This window comes from Ctenopharyngodon idella, chromosome 8, assembly GCF_019924925.1.
Source record: "Ctenopharyngodon idella isolate HZGC_01 chromosome 8, HZGC01, whole genome shotgun sequence".
Classification (NCBI taxonomy): Eukaryota; Metazoa; Chordata; class Actinopteri; order Cypriniformes; family Xenocyprididae; genus Ctenopharyngodon; species Ctenopharyngodon idella.
The window spans coordinates 29096145-29116874 of NC_067227.1; the positions used below are offsets into that span (position 1 = coordinate 29096145).

The window sequence follows — 20730 nt, forward strand, 5'->3', positions numbered from 1 at the left end:
ATATATGTACCGGGTTTCATAAGTCATAACATAGGGATCAATCCTGGAAGGAGGTGGCAGAGGCACTTGGTGAATCTGGTGTGTATTGTGCTTGTATTGTGTCCATGTACTCTGTTTATCACTGAATGACAGCTAGCATAGCATGTAAGTAAGCTTGAAGTAATGTGATTGGCTGTTATCACTGTGACAATAGTGTCAGCACCGAGCTTCAGACGCCCCGTGTGAAATCAGCAGTTAGACAAACAGAGGCTCATAATTTTGCCTTGTTTTTTTTTGTTTAGAATAAAAAAAAGTTAAAATATGTTTCAAGGTTTATAACTCCTCATTGAGAAATTAAATGGGAAATCCACTTCCAGAACTCAAGCTGCTAAAAAAGTGGGCAGTCCCTGTTGAGCTTTATCGCAAAATAACTGCTCTGCTGGGTTTGTCTTTCTCACCTGCTGTCATTGTAAAGTGCTTCCTTCTCAACTTGTAGCCGCTGGAAGCTGTAAGAGAAGCATAAAGAGACTGGAATCTTTATTGGCCCTAAAAAAAACCCCATACAGCAGTGATAAATAACAGGCAGCATCTCCTGATCAGTGAAAACAGGCCCTGTGTTGACCAGAGGGATGCGGAACGGAGTCAGTCTGTGCTGATACAGCAGTCTACAGCAAGTGCCAGGACAACAAGTTCACGTTCAGACTCATTACACTGAAACAGTGACTGTCGCTAGGCCACAGCTGAGTTACCACAGCACCCGGGATGGAATGCTAAGGGGTGATGTCATCACACGGAGAGTTTTGATTGGCTACTGTACAGAGGAAGAGCGTATCATGGAGGTTAAATGGAGGATTGAGAGTCATTTATCTTGTGCTTGAGAGGGTACTATGTTCAAATGGAACATTAATACTGTCTTTAACTTTCATTTTTCTATATTTCAGAAGGTTTTGCATGAAATCACTCCATCACTGTCTTCCTCAATTAATCACTACAGGTTGCAGTCTTACACAGGTTTAAAGGTGCACTCAGTCATTTCTCCCTCATTAAAAAAAAAAAAAAAAAACTTACCAAAAAGAAATTAATATAACTATATGTAAGATGATGCACATTCACATAAGAATGGCTGACTGAGAACTGCACATTTCTACCATGGTTTTGCTTTTGCTATGTCCATGCCACTAGATCATGTTGGCCAGCATAACATACACAACATAAAAAAAGAAATGACTGAGTACACCTTTAAGAAATGCAAAGTGAGCAAAATAATCTTAAAAATACATTTTGAGAACTGCAAAAAGGAAAGACTGTCTCTGAATATATTCATTAAGGAATGTTTCATGTCCAGTTTTGTATTATGTTAGGAGAAAGTTAAATGCATTTAAAGGGATAGTTCACTCAAAAGTGAAAATTCAGACATTACTAACTCACCCACCCTGGTGTTATTCTTATGCCACATGACCTTTTTTTCTTTTTCTTTAGACCGCAAAAGGAGAAATTAAAAAATAAATATATATATCCTGTTTCATTTTTGGGTGAACTATCCATTTAATATTAAAGCGCTGAACATATACTAAGAAAAAATAAAGCATAAAAGTAAATTGCACTCACCTTTCTTGTTTTTTCTTCAACTTATCAGACAACTAATAAATAAATAAAAAAACAATACATCATCACTTGGCATTTTATCATTGAGCACACATGCTATCTGAAACAGACATGTGACACTAACTTTAGCATTTTCTTCTTGTAGTTTTGTGATTTCTGTCTGCTTGGACATCTGAAAATGAAAAGAAATACATTACAACAAGAAAAGTCTTTTGTATGGGGGCTAAAATATAGATAAACAAAAAGAGAAAAAGAATCAATAATCTGATCTTTGAAAAAGTAAATAATAAAAATCAGATAATGAACTGTAAATACAATATTTAATGTTTCAATTGAGAATACAAAAATTAATGATAAACCTGAAAAAAGGTTGTTTTTAATATCTGACCTTCTAAAATGTTCTATTATTTGCCTCTTAAACCTCCAAAATGCATGTTTCATCATAGATATGGAAGTATTCTCTGGTGCAAGGTGAGAATAAATGCATCCAAAATTAGCACCCACGGCGAGGGTAAAAATATACACTCATCAGCAAAACGAATCCTAGCATTTTGTCCTTTTGTCTGTTTCATGCTGTCCAGGGTATTTAGAGGATAAAACTGATGTTTTTACCTCTAGTGTCTGGAGTTGTTCCCTCAGTAAGCATTTCTCCTCCATTTCCGTTTGAAGCTTTAATGCCACCTCTGAAACCCAGCGTTAACAGACAATGCGTCAATGCACACGACCCCTAAAATATCTTGAGTTTGAGTAGTGTTCAACTGATGCTCAGTCAGTGTCATACCATTGTGCTGCTATTTGAAGATCCAGAACACCATCTTTCCTAGTTCTACTCACTTAACTCTTCAGTGAGTTTGATAAGGTCACAACTTTAAAAGGAAGTTGTCAGAAATATGTACTCACCGCTCAGTTCATTATCTCGCTGTTCCAGTTTGACGCTTTGCACTTCGGCCTAAAGAACAAAGAAGAAGACAAAAAAAAAAAAATGCTGTGAAAATGAACTGTTGTTCACAAAGAATTTTAACAGCAGGTTCTACAAAGTGGCAAGATATATAAAACCCCAGTAAATGCAGAAATCACTGGATGTTGAAAGGAAATCACTCTTCATATGAAAACCAAACCTAAAGTATGATGTAAATCAAAATAAACCCTATTTACTTATTTAATAAATGTTCCCGGACTTATTGTGAATGATGCAAGTTATAATTAAAGAAATGTATTTTGCATTTTTTAATGCAAAAATGTGTTTTGTGTGAACGGACCCTTAAACAACTTTTCTGCTGATTTAAAGCATGGACATGCAGGCTGGGAAAAAATATTAACCAATAACATCCTAACCTACTTTTCGTCATCCAATCAAATGAAGGATAAAATCAAGTCCCATTCTACATTATTTCCTGCTGGATATTCTGTATCACTCTGAAATTGCACCACATTAAGTTAAAATCAGTTGGGAATGTTTCCAAAAAAGTTAAAAAACTATATAAAGAATAACCGATTAGCAGTAGCCCTCATTTTATCAAATTTGGTAATGCTAATGAATGGGGTGTGGGAGTCAAACACTAGACACCAGTTTACTGTCCTTACAACTTTACTGGGCTGATTTCACAGAAAAAGCTGATGGTGGTGTCTCTGCTGTGTCTGGCCACAGTTCACCCAGCATATGTAGCCCCTGCATTAAATATGACCTCAGTGACTCCATAAACTCCTCCAGACGAAGAATGCAGCACTGCATAGCTGAATAATTGATTCGCTCTGATACTGTTAGGATACTCTGACCGCAACCTGTTTACTTAAACTTGTTTTTTTAGAAAGTTTCTTAAGATTAGCTAACAGTTCAAAATTTGAAAACTATCACAAACACGAGTCACATGACAATCACACTCGCTAGCAGCTTCATTGAGAGTCATCTGAGAGTTCTGGTTTTGCTGCACTGTGACATTGATATTGTGTAATTATTATCTCAGAAGAAGCTGTGGACATTTAATTTTTCCACTGACTTTCAAACCCGGATGAGATTGAAACACATTATCTGTTACCTGATCAATCTGATCATTTCCCGAGGCAGAAGGGTCATCACTGTGACTGCTGGCATCTGATTGGACACCGTTAGTGCCCGTCATTCCATCAATGAGAGCTGCTTTTCCATCAGTAACATCTGCACGCTCTTGAAGAGCTGCATAGACACACACATAACACTATAATAAATCCAGATTCATAACTCTTATCCTAAAATGTTTGTGAGGAAAAATATATGATGACTGTATGTATGAGCCTCTCTCACCTGTCAATTTCTTCTGCAGGGCAGAGTTTTCAGCCTGTAGGCGCAGGAGCTCAGCATCCACTGGACCAGAGGCGGGGCTGGAGGCGGGTCTTTCCAGACCTTGACCCTCCCTTAATCCTCGATTCTCTGACTCTAACTGCTCGATCTGGGAACATAACTACACAAACACACGGCAAATGATCAGAAAACAGAAAATTAAAAACTCTTATGATTCTGGTGTGACATCACATAATGGGCATAAAGGTAGAGACTCTCTTTGTGTTCAATACACGTGACATCATCTGTGACATGCAACTTTTGTTAAAGCACTTACACTACCATTTAAATGTTTAGGATCAGTAAGATTTTTTTTTTTTAATTTGAAAGAAATTACTACTTATATTTAGCAAGGATGCATTAAGCTGCCAGTGAAATTACATTAAAGTGAAAATGTTTATTTTTAAAATAAAAACTGTTCTTTTAAGCTTTCTATACATCAAAGAATCCTAAAAAAAATGTATCAGTTTTCACAAACATATTAAGCAGCACAACGTTTTCAACATTGATAATAAAAAGAATGTTTCTTGAGCAGCAAATCATCATATTAGAATGATTTCTGAAGGATCATGTGACACTGAAGACTGAAGTAATGATGCAGAAAAATTCAGCTGTCATCACAGGAATAAATTACATTTTAAAATATATGAAAATAGAAAACATAAAAACAAACAATAATAATATTTCATAATATTACTATACTTTTGGTCAAATAAATGCAGTCTTGGCATAAGAAACTACTTCTTTGAAAATTTTACTGACCCCAAACTTTTAAAAGGTAGTGTATATTGAGTCTTTCACAAAAAAAAAAAAAAAAAAGTGAGCTAGTTGAGCTGTAAAGTTGTCTAAATTGTCCTATTAGCCATGTGACTACTGTTAGGCGATTATCCACCTTATTTTCAACGTAAGAGCAGGTGTGGCTATTTGTAAATTGAATGTGCAAGTCTTCCGGATACGCTTTCAGTTATTTTTAGCTGTACAAAACAGCTTGTTATGCTGCTTGATATTGCTAACAGGTATTTCTTACCAAATTATTTTAATGTATTGTCTTAATTATAAACACACTGGTTTATAGCACAAATATTTTTACCGTTTACTGCACTCTGTCATTCTTCTAGTTATTTACTTATGGCGGCTAATGAACTAGAAGTCTCGCACATTCACAGAAAATAGCTTACTTCCAATAAGGTGGATACATTACTGTATTTCATTACTAATTCCTCTGAGTGTGAGTAATCTGTTTCTGGTATACTTGTGCATAAGTTGTCTGGGTTCACATGGTCATGACGGGGGTTTCACATTGTGTGTGTGTGCTCAGCACCTTGGATAGCTCTTGCATAAGGGTGCTGTTCTGCAGTCTGAAGTCTTCTTCCTGACTGTGCAACTTGCCCTGAAGCATCTCATTCTCATTGAGTAAGGCGTCTACCTCCTGAAAAAGAGAGGATACAACACAGCTACCAGACAGAGAATTTTCACATACTACTCTGGATATCATATCACTGCATTTGTATTCATAGCCATTATTGACAAAAATCAAAAACTGATACTCTCACCTGTGCTTTCTTGCTCTTGTTCAAAGCCTAAGGGTGAAAATGAAGAAAACATTATCTAAAATAAATTGTTAACTAAAACAGACTTCATTAGCGAATGGACAACTTCTTTCAATATGACAACATACACAAGATGAAGAAACACTGACTGCACTATTAATATTCTTAGTCACCATGAAATCAAAATTAACAATTCTTGCTTTGTTTTTTTTAATTTTGCAGTACTTATTATAAATAATCCATATGTGCACATCTTTTTTTTATGTGCTCAAAATCTTCAACTAAAATAACTTCTCCCTCTTGCAGCACCATATCTTCTCTTTTCTGCTGACGTGTTTACTGGCGTGAGGGCGGGACAACCTGTCACTCACATGAGATCCACCAATAGCTGTCTCACTGTCCTAATTCATTCAGAATTATGAGTGTTTTGGCAATGCTGAGTCACAGACACGATGTACTGTGCTACATTTTGATCACTACATTAAACACTTCCTGCAGCATGATGACCAGTGTCTTGTGTGATAAAGTGACCTTTATCTCATGGCAATGACTTGCTGAAAAATCAAGGAAAACAATACCTTCTGTGCTTTAATAAAGTCTTTCTCCAAGTTCGAGGTCTTCAGACGGACACTGTTGAGCTCTGTAACACAGAATATGAAGTTAACACACAAAATAACTAGAAACAAGACAAACTCATTTTATGCAATGATACACATACTTGCATTTATCACTTTTGAGACAGCTGCACAGGCAGAAACTGCTAAGGCATTTTGTTAATAATTAACAGGACTATACAATATAAGTAAACATAAAGCCCTGAATACTTGAAATTTGTGTTTTCTTAGAGAACACTGCTAAGGGTTCACTGATGACCAGGGTAGGATTGCACAAGTCATTCATAAGATCTTACAAATTAAAGCAAGACTCTGCTTGTAGGTCATAAGATCTCTGTAAATTATTGCTGAGTTGATATAACATTTACTCCAATAAGCAGTTTTCAAAATTGTAAATAAGAAGTAGTGCTGAAAAGCCATACATTTTAGTTTCCATACATTTTGCAGTTGTTGTTTTCAAATGTTTTTGCATTTCATAACTATCACAAGTTTATTCCATAATTTTCATTGAGCATATGTATCCAGGAACTGCACATAAAATGAATCAGGGACAATCAATAAATACAAATAGCGGAACATTTCAATGATCATATCTTAAAATTTAACTTCATCTTAAAATGTCTACATCATTGCATATGTCTAAAGCAGGGATTATCAAACGTTTTTGTCTGTAAATCCCCTTTGACCTGAAATATTTACTTAATATAAGCTAATATATAAATAATTTAACAACACATTTCCATTGAACGATTCTCTAATCACATGGCCACATGACATACATATTTTAATTTTTAATACTTTATTTTAAATATCTTTTTTAGCAAGTGTTTTATTTGTATTTTTATTTTTAAATTATTTATTCATTTTAATTTGACATTTTTATGATTTAACTAATTACTAGCTTTTCACCAACTCAAGAAACTTGTGCATTTTGGGAAATCCTGGACTAAAGGATTGAGGTCTCTGAGCAAAACATGAGCTCACTAATGTATTTTAAGCTTTTCTAAATATTTAATTAATATATTAGTTCACATTTTCACACAAAGTTTAATATTTAGTAGCTCATACATACATTGTAACTTAGTGCCATTTATGCTTAAACTAGATTTCTGACTTACAACTGGTGCAACCGGCCTCAGGGCCTCAGACAACTCTAACAGGATTAGAATGCCTATCTTTATATATCCACCCCCTTCCCGTGTTCAATTATTAAATAATTCTGTAAATTTGATTGTGCTTTCAGCTGTCAAAAAGTGTATCATTCACAGAAATGTGACAAAAGTTCAGTGGAATAGGTGCAATAAGACCTGGTTTTTAATAACAACAAATTACAATCTATCTTGTTAATGACGCAAACAGGTCTGCTGGTGTGTGTCTTGAATAAGTAAAGGTTTAAGTTTACATTCTCTACTCACCCGCTGTATTTTTCCGCAGCTCATCAGATAGATGGTAGTTCTGTGTTCTCAGCTCCAAGAGCTGAGCCTGATGAAACAAGCATTAAAAGAGAGTTTAACAAAGCAAAAGATTGTTTACTGAGGCTAACAGGGTATTTAATATGCATATGATTGATTATTGTAAAACAGAAATGATGACGACACATCATCATAAAAGCATCATACAAATCTCAGGGTCTTTTTATGCTATGAACAAAGTGTATTTACGTAATGGAAACATTTAATTAAAGAGTCTGGTTGCTATAATGCTGAATATTAGATGCTTCTGGAGTTGTAAACAAGGGGATGTTAGGACAAAACAACAGCGATATGATATTTAGTACCTTAAAATTCATACGAAACACGTCTCAAAAACTAAATATATAATTAAAAAAAAAACATTTAGCTGTGTAGAAAAGCAATATTAACAGTTGTTAGACTAGCTAACGGTGCTAATGATCATTAATTACAGGTTAGCGCGCTAACAGGCTAAACGCATCTTTATTATACATCACAAACTCGTCATATAAATACTACATTCCATGTCACTTCAACAAACAGGAGTTTTATTAGCCAAACTATTACATGCTTTAATGAAAAATATCTTAATTGTCCATTACAACTATTTTTCGGCCTCATAACAGTTAGCTTGCACGCTAACGGCTACAGCTAACAGAGTCCCAATCCGCTCAAATGAATCTCAAACAGACCCGTTTACACATATTACCACCGGAAATCACTTTTAAACACATTAACGATCTCGTATGTGGATTAAATGTTGAGATAGATGTCAAATCCAAGCGCAAATAAAGAGATTTGTACCTGCATACGGTGGAACTCCTCTTCTGACAGTGCTTGCGCCATCTTCACTACAGCAATACACTGCTAGACAGAATAAAAACTCTCTCTGTCTGCTATTACTGTTTTTTCTGACAGCTTTGTATTGCCAAAATAACTGTCATTCTGATAAGTTTAAGGTTAAAGCTGCAGCTTTCTGTTGTCGCCCATCTAAACGCTTTGGCTTGCTGACAGAAACGCCACTATGAGTAATGACTGCACCTGTCCTGAAGATGGCGCACTCAGACAATATATATTCACTGCTGTAGTTGTTGAGACGAGGAGACGAGTTATATGGGCTGTGGTTCAAAAACCTAGTGAGCGGACAACACCCAGTTATGCTCATTTGTCACAAATTATTTATTGACAGATAGAGATATATTGACAGATCAAGCTCTCACATAGATGAATGAATGGAGACTACAGGAATGATTTTACGCTCTTTTGTCACCACAGTCAAAGAGACAATCAACAGTGTTGACAAAATAACCAGGTTAACATTTCTTGGTTGGGACAGAAATGAAGAGGAAAAGCAAAAACCTTTCTGCCAAATGACTGCTATTTTAGGAACACATAAAAGAAACCCGGTACTCTGATAAGGTTTGTAAGTCAATGAACTTTATACTGTATCTGTAGAATAAACATGAGTAACATCTGAGTGTCACATGCGCAGTTAACAACTTTTAAAAGCAGTTACCAGTAAATACGTCTCCAATATGATTTAAAGTGGCATGCATGAAAATCCATGCTGATTTTGAATATAATTCAGCTTTTTATTGATTGATTGATTGACTTTATTAATCCCCAAAGGAGAAATTCAGTTGTCACAGCAGCACAACATACTACAATAAATACAATAGATACATTATGTAAAATAATATGCACTGTATCATGGAGGGGGTGAGATATACACTTCATGATGGAAGACAATTTCCCTACTGTAACGAAGCGGGACTCAGGCAGGGATCCAATTGCAAGCTTTTATTAAAGGTGAGCTTGGTCGTACAGGCAGGGTCAAACAGGAGCAAACAGGAATAGCAGGGGACAGGCAGAATCGTGGTCAGGATACAGGCAAGGATCAGGACAGGCAGATATCATACACAGAACAGCAGACAAGGCAAGGGTCAGGACAGGCAGCAATGGGTCGATAACGGGTAACAGGCAGGAACGGTAACAATAGACAGGCAGACAGGATATGAACACTCAGAATTGCACACAAGGTAAACAAGACTTTGCCATGAGGTGGGGTGTGTGTGTGTGTGTGTCTTTTATAGTCCAGGTGATGATCTACAGGTGTGTGTGGCAATTGGTGATTGGTGTGGAATGTGTGCATGTGACTGGTAGGGAGGATTATGGGAATTAGAGTCCAAGAACAGACGGTGATCATGACACCTACCATCCTTGCTTGCACAATTTCATCAACTGAGCGCAAAGAGCACCCTATAACTGAGCTTGACTTCCTAATCAGTTTGTCAAGTCTGTTTTTATCCCTCACAGAAATCCCCCCCACCCCAGCAAACCACAGCATAAAAAATAATAGAAGCTACTACAGTATCATAAAAAGTCCTTAACAGAATTCGACAAACCCCAAAAGATCTCAACTGTCTCAACAAGTGAATACGACTCTGGCCCTTTTTGTACAAGTAATTAATGTGGTCACACCAATCCAATTTATTATTTAAATAGACTCCCAGATATTCATGATTCATTGTTATTAAAGTGGGCCACAGTTTCACGGTTGTTTTCTTAGCAAAACAATGTAATACAGAGTAGTAAAATATTGAAATATTGAAATATTTAAGTTATTAAAAGTGTTTTCTATTTTAAAGTGTAATTTAGTCCTGATGACAAAGCTGAATTTTTAGCAGTCCTTTTTACAGTTTTCAATGTCACATGATCCTTCAAAAATCATTGTAACATGCTTATTTACTGCTCAAAAAACATTTATTATTACATACAGTGCATTGAGGAGTGTGTATATATATATATATATATATATATATACACTTTTTAGTACTAATTTAATACAACAGTCTGTCATTACAAAGGAGCTTGCATAAAATGAATACAAATCAAAAGTTTAACTGAGAAATTAACATGAATTTCAAAACTTCATTAAGGAAGCACACCACCTACAAACCCACAAACAAGGAAGACATGTATTTAATGCATGCAGCCACATCTCCTATTCAAAACAAACCCACTGAATTTACTATGAAACATAGAAGTAAAACAGGTTACACAAGACTACAAGAGAGACAGAAGGCCAGTGTCTGATGTATTCGGCTTGTCTGAGGAACTCCTGCCTGGCTGTGGGGTAGTGGAGTATTTTGGGAGATGACAGATAAAGAGACGGTCCTCTTCCTTTTTGATCCATCGCAGCAGTTTAGTGAGTTCACTGATAGCTGATTTCTTAGTGACAAGCGGAGTAAAGCAGGCGTACATCTCAAACTTGCTAGTGACCTATAGAACAAGAGGAAGAGTTTAGAAAAAACATATTGTAAATAATAACTATTCAAAAGGTTGGGGTTGGAGGGGTTTTTTTTTTGGAGTATTTGAAAAAAAAAAAAAGCTCACCAAGGCTGCATTTATATGATCAAAAATGATCAAAGTTGAAAACAGTTGTGCTGCTTAATATTTTTGTGGAAACCATGATACTTTTTTTCATGAATAGAAAGTTCAAAAGAACGGCATCTATTTGAAAAATAAATATTTTGTAACAATGTAACAGTTTTTATTGTCACTTTTGATTTGTGATATATATGTACAAGTGTGTAACGCAGTCACTCCTACTAGCCACTTTGGCGGGTTGAATTTTCTATACATTTTTCAGTTGTAGTCTTTTAAAAAAGCATCTGAGATAATAAACTAAGTGCAATACCAGCTGCGCTTTCTCTCACTCATCTCTCCGACAGCGAGTTGACACACAAACCCGCCTCCCCTCACTCACTTGTTTCATTTGCTCCGGAAGAATATTGCTGGTGTTACAGGACTTGTATTTCAGCGTGGGATTGCACATATTGCACATAAATTTACTCATTCCCGCAGATTTTGTTCTCACACCCAAAGTGTGCGCACATAAAGCCACCTCTCAGTACTAAATTGAGTTCTTTTTCGCTGCTTATTGTGCTTAAAACAGTCAAATACACACAAAATAATGTCAAAATGTCTTGGTGAGTACTCACATAAACAGCTATGTTTTAAGTGAACGTAAACAGTTGAGAAAACGCATGTGTAAGAGTATAATGGATCCATGCGTCTGGTCTTAAAGTGACAGCAGCCTAATATACCTGCTGCCAAATTATGAGATAATATTAAAAATGTCTATATGGCAGTTTTTCCCCATGGTATCAATGTCAAAATTGTACCCAGTGAAAATGCTGAGTGGCTAGTAGCTTTGGAAAACCACTAGCCACATGGCTGGTGAGCAAAAATGTCCTGTATGTATGTACAGCTTCAATAGTTCAGGATACCTGAACTAAGTTCAATAAGAAATTGTGTGTATATATTTATTTTCAGGTATCCTGAACTACTGAAGCTGTCTTGATTCTTCTAAAAACAGACTGGCACATACCCACGCCAGCAGAGTTTCTCTGTCTGCAGAATGGTAGATGAGTTTAAGAGGCCGTGACGTACTGTGGATACGATTGTGCATGTGGCGATACAGATCTAGCAAACGTATCCTCTCATCCTGGGTTCTGTATGTCACATCCATCTCTGGGCTGAGTGAAGCGATATAAGAAAAAAAAAGGCATAATTTAGCATGCTAATAGTGTGCATCATCGATTCCAACACAGCCATTATTCACTAAGACATGTGACCTGATCACACCACCTACATTATTACAGTGGCAGATATGTGTCTTCTGAAAACATAGACTGTCGATGCAAACCAGATGATGAAAACAACACTCAGTTTCAGTCAATTTGAGATAGACACAGTTTAAACAGACACAGACTGTTTCCACACATAATGTGGTCTTTGATGCTTCAATCTAATCATTCAGTTGACCATATTTGCTTGCATTTTTGCATAAAAGGCACCTCTCAACAGTGTCCGCACTGGGTTTGAAACATTTCAGCCATGTGATTAGCCGAATTAAGTGATTACTGTTGTAGAATTCATGGCAAAGTGGTCTAATCTTTTGCAGAATGTGGAAATCCTGGCTTATAGGCTATCATTTATCAGGATTTGAGAGCCATCTGGTGTTTCTGATAGCAAAAGAACCACTGATTCACATAAATGAGTCAAACCACTAATGATTTGTTCGTTTCCTTGTGGTTTAATGCTTATTAGTGACTAATTTGAAGTCAACATTAACCTGCATTCACAACCCATATAACTTCTGTATTAGGTGAAAAGAATATTCACTAAGGAACAAATGTAGGGCACGAGTCGTGCGACTTGATTGGATGATGAAAACTGGGTGTTTTACATACCAGAACAGAGTCAGATCTGAATACTTTCTGCTTTTGAGAAGACGCTTTGACCAAGAATCTACTCTTATATTGCCATAGCATATAATTAAAGGGATAGTTCATACAAAAATGAAAAATCTGTCATAATTTACTCGCCCTCAAGTTGTTCCAAACCTGTATGAATTTCTTTCTTCTGCTGAGCACAAGAGAAGATATTTTGAAGAATATGAGTAAACAGTTGATGGGCCCCACTGACTTCCATAGTTTGGGGGAAAAAAATACTATGGAAGTCAATGGGGTCCATCAACTGTTTGGTTACCAACATTCTTCAAAATAACTTCTTTTGTGTTCAGCAGAAGAAAGAAATTCATAGAGGTTTAGAACAACTTGAGGGTGAGTAAATTAATGTTGATTAATGTGATGTCATCTGAAAAGAAAAGTAATTTCAGAGGCTGATCAAGTAGTTACATTTTCATGAAAGTCTTGACATAACATGCACTGGTGACTTGTGCATAATAAGACCAAGAATATTGTGTAAAATATAAAGAGGACCTATTGATTTTTTTACATTTTCAGCTTTCTTTAGTGTATAATGTTGCTGTTTGATCATGAAAAAGGTCAGCAAAGTTACAAAGCACAAAGTCACTCCAAAGGGAGTTATTCTCTATATCATTAAGCACTGTTTCTGAATTCCCTGAAATGCCTCCATTTTGGTCTTGAGTTTTCTTCCGGGAACATACACGTCACAATATTCCTCATTTAAATAAGTCCCATTCAAGGCATATGCAGAATGAAGGGGACGAGGCCTGGTTGAGTTGCGTTAGTAGTGTGTTGTCGCCTCATTGGCTAACGCAGGTATCACGTCAGAGGCAGCCCAATCAAGAGTCAGAAATATCAAACATGTTTGATATGTACTATTTAAGATCATGCGGGCTCCGATGTGATCGGGAGTAGTAAAATAATATTAATGACACCACACAACTGAGGATTTTTTGGACAAAAGTCAGTTGTGAGAAGCCTCAAAACGGGCCCAAAATCAATATGGCCAGCCTAAACAGAGCATTACTGACAGACTGGGAAAAGATATGTGCAACAATGAAAGATATGTGGAAAAACAAGGTGTTTTATGAAGATTTAAGCATGAAAACCTATTTAGTAGACCCCAAAAACTAAATCTAGACTTTATAAAGGGGCATAATGTGTCCCTCTTTGAAAAAAAAAATCTATTTTAATTTCATCTTTACATTAAATGAAGCACTGCAAGCTACGCACCATGTGAACTGTGGCAGTTGGCGATGGTGTTCTAGCACACTTGAGGGTTTGTACAGGAAGTGCCTGAGATTAGCTACACCGATATCATCAAAACAGCTCATCTGAGTGTTTGCCACACACTGCAAGGCATTCTGGGATGTGAAAGCTTCTTCAATTTTCCTTTTGCATTCTGCCACAGCATAAAAAGCTTCTTTATCTGTAGACAGAAGAACAAGGCATACAGTACATTCTGGAGGGTCTAGATATGCCACATAAGCATAAAAGTAGCAGTCATGATTGAACAGAGGCAGGCAGATGGGCGTCCATATCTCTCCAGCCTGAAAAGCAATGGCCCTGATGAGGTTGAAGAGGAGATGAAGGTCACTGGGTTTTAGTCTAGCATCCTCCAGGACCGTCTTCTCCTGAACGATGGAGACAAGTCGGTTATTGGCAATGAGAAAGGAGAAGACCAGATTTGGGGTGACGGCTTTCTGTAGGATGTGACTGAGAACGTCTCTGGAAGAGGATGGCAGAGGCAGGCACTGGACTGCCGACAGCATGAAGCTGGGATCAGAATCCATGACATCGAGAAGGCTGTCCAGAACCTTCTCCGAGCCAAACAGCAGACGCCGTAGGTCATAGTTCTTCCGGTGCTCAAAGATGCGATTTATGCTGGCCTGCGTGAGCATGCTGACTATCTGATGATAAACATGGAGGAGCTCGCTGCGGAGCTGCTGCTCAGACTGGCGAGTGGCAGAAACGGATACAAACACCAGCGGCCCCTTCTGCAAAAATACCACTGTGCGTTCATCTGACAGAAACAGGGAAAGAACAGAAATATTAGCTCAATGCACAATTTAAAGATCTTTTTATGCATTTTGGCCATTCATTTACACAACAATGGCGTTTTGAGGGCCTGAAAATGTAAACTTTTGAAAACAGGTTTCAAAGTGCAAGTTCTTGAAAACGAAACTGTTTTGTCTCCGTGTAAACTACGAATTTGTGAAAACAGTGACATCATGCGCATGTGTATTACGTGTTCAGTCAATGGGTGCGTAGTTTTTCTTTACAAAATGACATCGCCATCTACTGGCCTGGCAGCATAATACAGCGTTTTTAATCATTTTTGCGGATCCGTGTGAACAGGGATCGTTTTGACAACGTTGTCATCTGTACGTGAAAAACGCAAAAGAAAACACTCAACGCTCAAGTTTTTTTTTCGGTGATATTAGTTTTTGGAAGTTTTGCCAGGACATATTGAAGGGCTCCTCCTTTTTCTTCTTCTTTTTCTTTTTAAATAGAACGTCTATGTGCTGATAAGTGTTACGTCTGTTTCTGGGTTTGAGTTTGGTTTGAGGGGCCGTTCACATGACACTGTTTTCAACAAAAAACTGAAATCTATTTATGTGTTTTGTCTGCTCATTTACACGTCAACGACATTTTTGGGGGCCTGAAAACGGGTCAAAGTGCAAGTTCTTCTTCGAGACCGTTTTGTCTCAGTGTAAACTACAAAAAAGCAAATTTGTGAAAATAGTGACGCCATGCGCATGCGTATTACGTAGTCTACTTTCCACTCCACTTTTAGACACACACTCGCAAACTTCCCTTAGCACTTCCCCTCGGGGAAATCTGTGATGCCATTTTGAAGTGCGTTCCACTTCATGAAGTGGACGAGGGAAGTTTATATGGACAGACCCTCGACCCCTCGATTTTGACAGAGGGAGCAAGGCTGCGTTCCAGTTCGTTTTTTTTATGCCCTTCCCTCGCTAACTTCCCTCAGTCTCGTTGACTCGTATGTACATCATTGCTTATGTTGCACGAGTGCCCACTACTGGCGGAACCCTTGCAATTGGCTGAATTGGAACGTCCTAAGCCCTTGATCACTTGGAATGTGCTATGGAGTTGATTTATTATTTACATTTTTTTTTCCCCTTACGAAACTGTTTAATGCAGCATTCTATATGTATATAGGTGTGTTTGGGTTGTTTTAGATATTTAAAAAAATAATTAATAGCCTATATCATAGAGTTGTTTGTGGTAGGGTAAATTATAAGCGACATGCGGTGACGTCACAATCGTGTTGCATTGTGGTATATGGAGCTGCCTGAAGTGTACATATTCCCTCAGTCAAAATCGAGGGAGCGAGGGTCTGTCCATATAAACTTCGTCCACTTCACGAAGTGGAACGCACTTCAAAATGGCAGCAGGGATTCCCTCGAGGGGAAGTGTTTAGGGAAGCTTGTGAGTGCGTGTCTAAAACTGGAGTGGAACGCAGCCAATGTCTACTCTGGCTGAATCCCAAATGGCACACTTCTATGCACTTTCGGGCTTGTGGACTTACAATGGCTGCCGCGTGCGCGTGTCTGTGAAGTCCACGAGACCGTAGGGTGTCCCATTCATCATTTTAGGTTTCAGAAGGGTGCTCGCGAGCGCCCCCTTTGTGGCCGCTATGCGCCCTTGTGCGGACTCAGAGGAAGACCTTGAGGGTTTAGGGTGCCATTTGGGATTCAGCCACTGATGTACACTTCAAGCAGCTCTATATCCCACAATTCAACTCGATTGTGATGTCACAGCAGATCACTTTACAAAGTGACATCGCCAACTACTGGCCTGTAGGCATAACACAGCTTTTTTAATAGTTTTCGCGGATCCGTGTGAATGGGGATTGTTTTGACAACGTTGTCATCTGTACGCAAAAAACGCAAAGGAAACACTTTTACACTTTTACTACGTCGTTGTTGTGTAAACGTACCCTGAGTTGTTAGCCTGTTAAGGCAGGAACACACCAAGCCGACGCCGACAAACTAGTGGCAATGAAAGCAGACTGTGGGGTTGGCTCACGTCGGCAGCATCTGCGTCCAAAGTTGGCCTGACACACCAAACCAACGCTCGACAGCTGACGGCCAAGTAGCACGTCCGTTCTGCGTCTGCGTAAGATGAAATGCCTTTCCGTACCAGCAGATGGCAGTAGCTGAACAGCCAATCAGAATGATCAGATGGCCCCACGGACCGACAAGCTCTGACGTCGATTCAACATGTCGAATCGGCCGAAAAAAAGCCGACGAGGACCAACTTCAGCCGACGGTGCGGAACACACTGAGAAAACTTAGTCGGCCAACAAACAAAAACTGCCCGACGGCCGACCGTCGGCTTGGTGTGTTCCTGCCTTTAGTTGTGCACAGTTCCCAGTTCAGTTTCCTTTGTCCCTGTCATCTGTTGCCATAGTGTTTGATTTGTCCTCATGTGTCTCACCTGTGTCTAGTTCATTATCTCGTTTTGGTCCCTATAGTGTTTCTATGTTTATATATAGTCCTGATTTTCAGTTAGTCTTTGACTGATCTAGTCTCTATACCGTGGTTGTTTTGTTTCCCATGTTTTTGTCTCTAGATTTCCTGAAGAAGTGTAATTTTGAGTTTGATCAAAAATACAGTAATATTGTAAAATATTATTTTTAATTTAAAATAACTATTTTCTATTTTTATTATATTGTAAAACGTAATTTATTCCTGTGATGCGAAGCTGCATTTTCTGCATCATTACTTCAGTCTTCAGTGTCACATGATCCTTCAGAAATCATTCTAATGTGATGATTTTGTGCATTTATTTGAAATAAAAATCTTTTGTAACAGTGTAAAAGTCTTTACTGTCATTTTTGATCAATTTAATACATCCTTGCTGAATAGAAATAATTTCTTCAACAACAACAAAAAGCACTTGTCAAAACTTTTGAATTGTAGTGTATAGGTACAGTATATTTAAGAGATTAAATATCTTAATCACTTAATTTTTTTTATATAATATTAAAATATAAAATATACATATAAAATATGTTGTACCAGAATAAAAATAAAAAATTTTAAACGTAAATGTCATAACAGTTCTTTGTGTGAACATGTTTATGCTATAACATACTGGTGACCTCAAATCTTTTATTTAAGGGGGCAATAATTTACATTTAAATATATTTAAACTTTAACATTCAACATGTATTCAAACAATCAGACGCCATTTTTTTATTACTTTACTACACCGTTCCAAAGAACCTCAACCTGAAGTCTTTTGATTTGTTGCTAAACTAATGTGCTGCAAAGAACCAAAGATAACCATCAGACAGTTCATAAATCCTATGAAGATGGTGGATCTCACCTGAAAAAATAGATTGAATTGTGTTTCCTCCAGCCTGGACGAAGGAGACCAGCGCCATCATAACCCCCATGGTGGAAGAGAGGGCCTCCTCATTGCCATAGCGCGAGTAGATAGGTTTACCTGCCTCACTCAACACAAACACATGTTTCCTGTGTTGCCTCCAACTCTCTGCCATTATATCTTCATTCCGATAAGACAGACCTGGAACATCCACAGCACAGCCTACCGAGGGGTCCTTTTTCTGCCCACCGAGGTTCGCCTGGGCCAAGCAAGATGTAAACTCACCAGAATCCTCTATTAAGGTGTCCTCAGGTTGAAACTCCCTGCTTCCTCTATTCTCGCTCCTGTGCATGTCTCTTTCTCATTTCCCTCAAAGTGAGAATCTTCAGTGTCTGGACTTGGTGTTCTTTTTAAGGGTACAAACACTTGTTCTATTGATGTCACACAATGAATCTCTGTGGCTCTCCATTACTCCCAGAGGTATCACATGATGCCTGGGGATCAGAGAACGGTTAAAACTGTGTAATAGGATAAACATGATGCTTCATTTCTTGCTGAAAGAATTATTTCTAACTGGTCTGTGGCAGTGCTGACTTAGATTATATTAAAGTGGGACGTAAAACTGATTGAAATCTAAAGCACTGTCAAAATGGAGTGGAAATGGAGCATCCAGGTATACAATTAGGAGTATTTTGAGTTAAGTTTTGGATGAGTTGATGAAACCATCACACTATTTATTTAGGTCTTAGATTTAGATCTTGAAAACATATACATTTGGTGACGAGTAAAATAAATTGGAAATTGATATATGTGACCCTGGACCACAAAACCAGTCATAAGTCGCACGAGAATATTTGTAGCAATAGCCAACAATACATTGTATGGGTCAAAATTATCGATTTTTCTTTTATGCCAAAAATCATTAGGATATTAAGATCATGTTCCATGATGATATTTTGTAAGTTTCCTACCGTAAATATATCAAAACTTTATTTTTGTGAGTGGATATGCGTTGCTAAGGACGATTTTCTCAATATTTAAATTTTTTTGCACCCTCATATTGTCCTAACAAACCATACATCAATGGAAAGCTTATTTATTCAGCGTTCAGATGATGTATAAATCTCAATTTCAAAAAATTGACCCTTATGACTGATTTTGTGGTCAAGGGTCACATTTATATTATATATAAATGAGTCATTCTACAAAACGGGTGCCATTTGGGTCCGCAACATTTGATCAGATGCATAAGGCACAAAAAATGTCCCAAAGTCTGTTTCCAAAGCTTAAAGTTATTAATTCAAGTGTTCTTTTTAACATGATATATGATAAAATGCTTTTATTGAAGATTAGCATACTATTTTTAATAATTTTTCATTATTACATAGCCAATTTCACATGTCCGTGTTAACCAACATGACATTTGCATCTAAAATATCACCAAATAAGTTATATTTTTTTTCAAACATATACTATTTTCAGGATTATATGTGTGTCCTTGTTTACATAAGATATATTTATTCACAATAAACCTTATTTTCCTTTAAATGGCATCACAAAGCTGAAGTGACATCATTTGAGCCTTATAGCCACATGGAACAAAAACAGGAAACTATGTACATTTTTTTTTTTACATTGTTTGTTTGTTGCTTTTTCATGTTAGGCAGGGCTCGTCAAGCTCAAACCTACCACCCCGTCACGCAAAATAGATAGTGAAAATTGTTTTTTATTCATTTTTTTACATTATTAATACAAAGAAAATTATATCAGATTGAATGCATGTATGCTAGGTGAGAAACTTGACCACATGGGAGATTTGCAGACATTTTGGGATGAAATTTACCACCCTGTCACATACCACCCCGTCACGTTTTTGTGACGGGGTGGTATGTGACGGGGTGGTAAATTTCATCCCAAAATGTCCCCCGATAAAAATCACATTCTGGGGGGTAAAAGTTTTTTTTTTTTGGCGGGGTTCCTTTGGTAAAATGTGCATTCCAAGGGCTAAATATCATGTTATTTGGGCTCGCTTCAACCCGTGGACATGAAAAACAGCCTGCGGCAACAGTGTAAAAGTAGCCTAGCCCAATTCCGTGGGAAAATCGCAGACTTGGCAACACTGTTAGGTTCATTCACTCACTCACTCACTCACTATATTACTCACACACTTTTTACTCAATTTGAATGTCTCCCCTCCCCCAGATTTTAAAATTTAAAACCAGCAGATCATATAGAGAAACACTTTGTCCATACCACCCCGTCACATCAGTTACCGCCCCGTCACATTTACCACCCCGTCACAGGGTCATTTTGTTAAAAGTTTATGGAAAGAAAATGAAATAGTACATAAATTAAGTTGAATTATGTTCTTATTGTGTGGACTAATCGGATAAATGTAACTTTATTTGTATTTTTTAGGTGAATTCATTTTTCTGTACAAACAATGAGGCCATTGAAATGTCAAATTCATATTTCAAGATTAAAAATCTAAGAATAAAAAAATATATTAAATTACAGACTTTCTATTGATGGTTTCCAAAAAAGGGACATTTTACTATTACGAAAACATTAGATTTTAAA

General features: G+C 37.3%; 2 protein-coding genes across 5 annotated transcripts in view; both read right to left on the reverse strand.

The window, feature by feature from the left end:
- gripap1 (GRIP1 associated protein 1) overlaps positions 1-8567 on the reverse strand; it is a 50372-nt gene extending 41805 nt beyond the window's left edge. For 2 of the 3 annotated variants that reach the window (XM_051902959.1, XM_051902958.1), the window contains exons 1-12: positions 8321-8566; positions 7481-7547; positions 6030-6091; positions 5455-5481; positions 5223-5330; positions 3866-4022; positions 3621-3757; positions 2485-2533; positions 2197-2267; positions 1709-1756; positions 1588-1619; positions 438-485 (exon numbers count right to left, since the gene is read on the reverse strand). In XM_051902959.1, coding sequence (XP_051758919.1) covers positions 438-485; positions 1588-1619; positions 1709-1756; positions 2197-2267; positions 2485-2533; positions 3621-3757; positions 3866-4022; positions 5223-5330; positions 5455-5481; positions 6030-6091; positions 7481-7547; positions 8321-8362 — 848 coding nt within the window. In that variant the 5' untranslated portion in view covers positions 8363-8566. Of the gene's footprint in view, positions 1-437; positions 486-1587; positions 1620-1708; positions 1757-2196; positions 2268-2484; positions 2534-3620; positions 3758-3865; positions 4023-5222; positions 5331-5454; positions 5482-6029; positions 6092-7480; positions 7548-8320 lie in introns of all 3 variants that reach the window. The other variant, XM_051902960.1, reaches the window with a different exon arrangement.
- Positions 8568-8936: 369 nt separating this feature from the next.
- Positions 8937-18531, reverse strand: mon1ba (MON1 secretory trafficking family member Ba). 2 transcript variants are annotated; one of them, XM_051904438.1, is made up of 4 exons: positions 18151-18530; positions 14026-14815; positions 11910-12057; positions 8937-10798 (listed from the first exon to the last, which is right to left on the reverse strand). In XM_051904438.1, exons 1-4 carry the CDS (start codon positions 18500-18502, stop codon positions 10583-10585), a joined length of 1506 nt encoding a protein of 501 aa, XP_051760398.1. In that variant the 5' UTR covers positions 18503-18530; the 3' UTR covers positions 8937-10582. The 2 variants fall into 2 exon arrangements, with proteins under 2 accessions (XP_051760398.1, XP_051760399.1); XM_051904439.1 differs by having other exon boundaries at positions 10656-10798; positions 11972-12057; positions 18151-18531.
- Positions 18532-20730: the final 2199 nt, after the last annotated feature.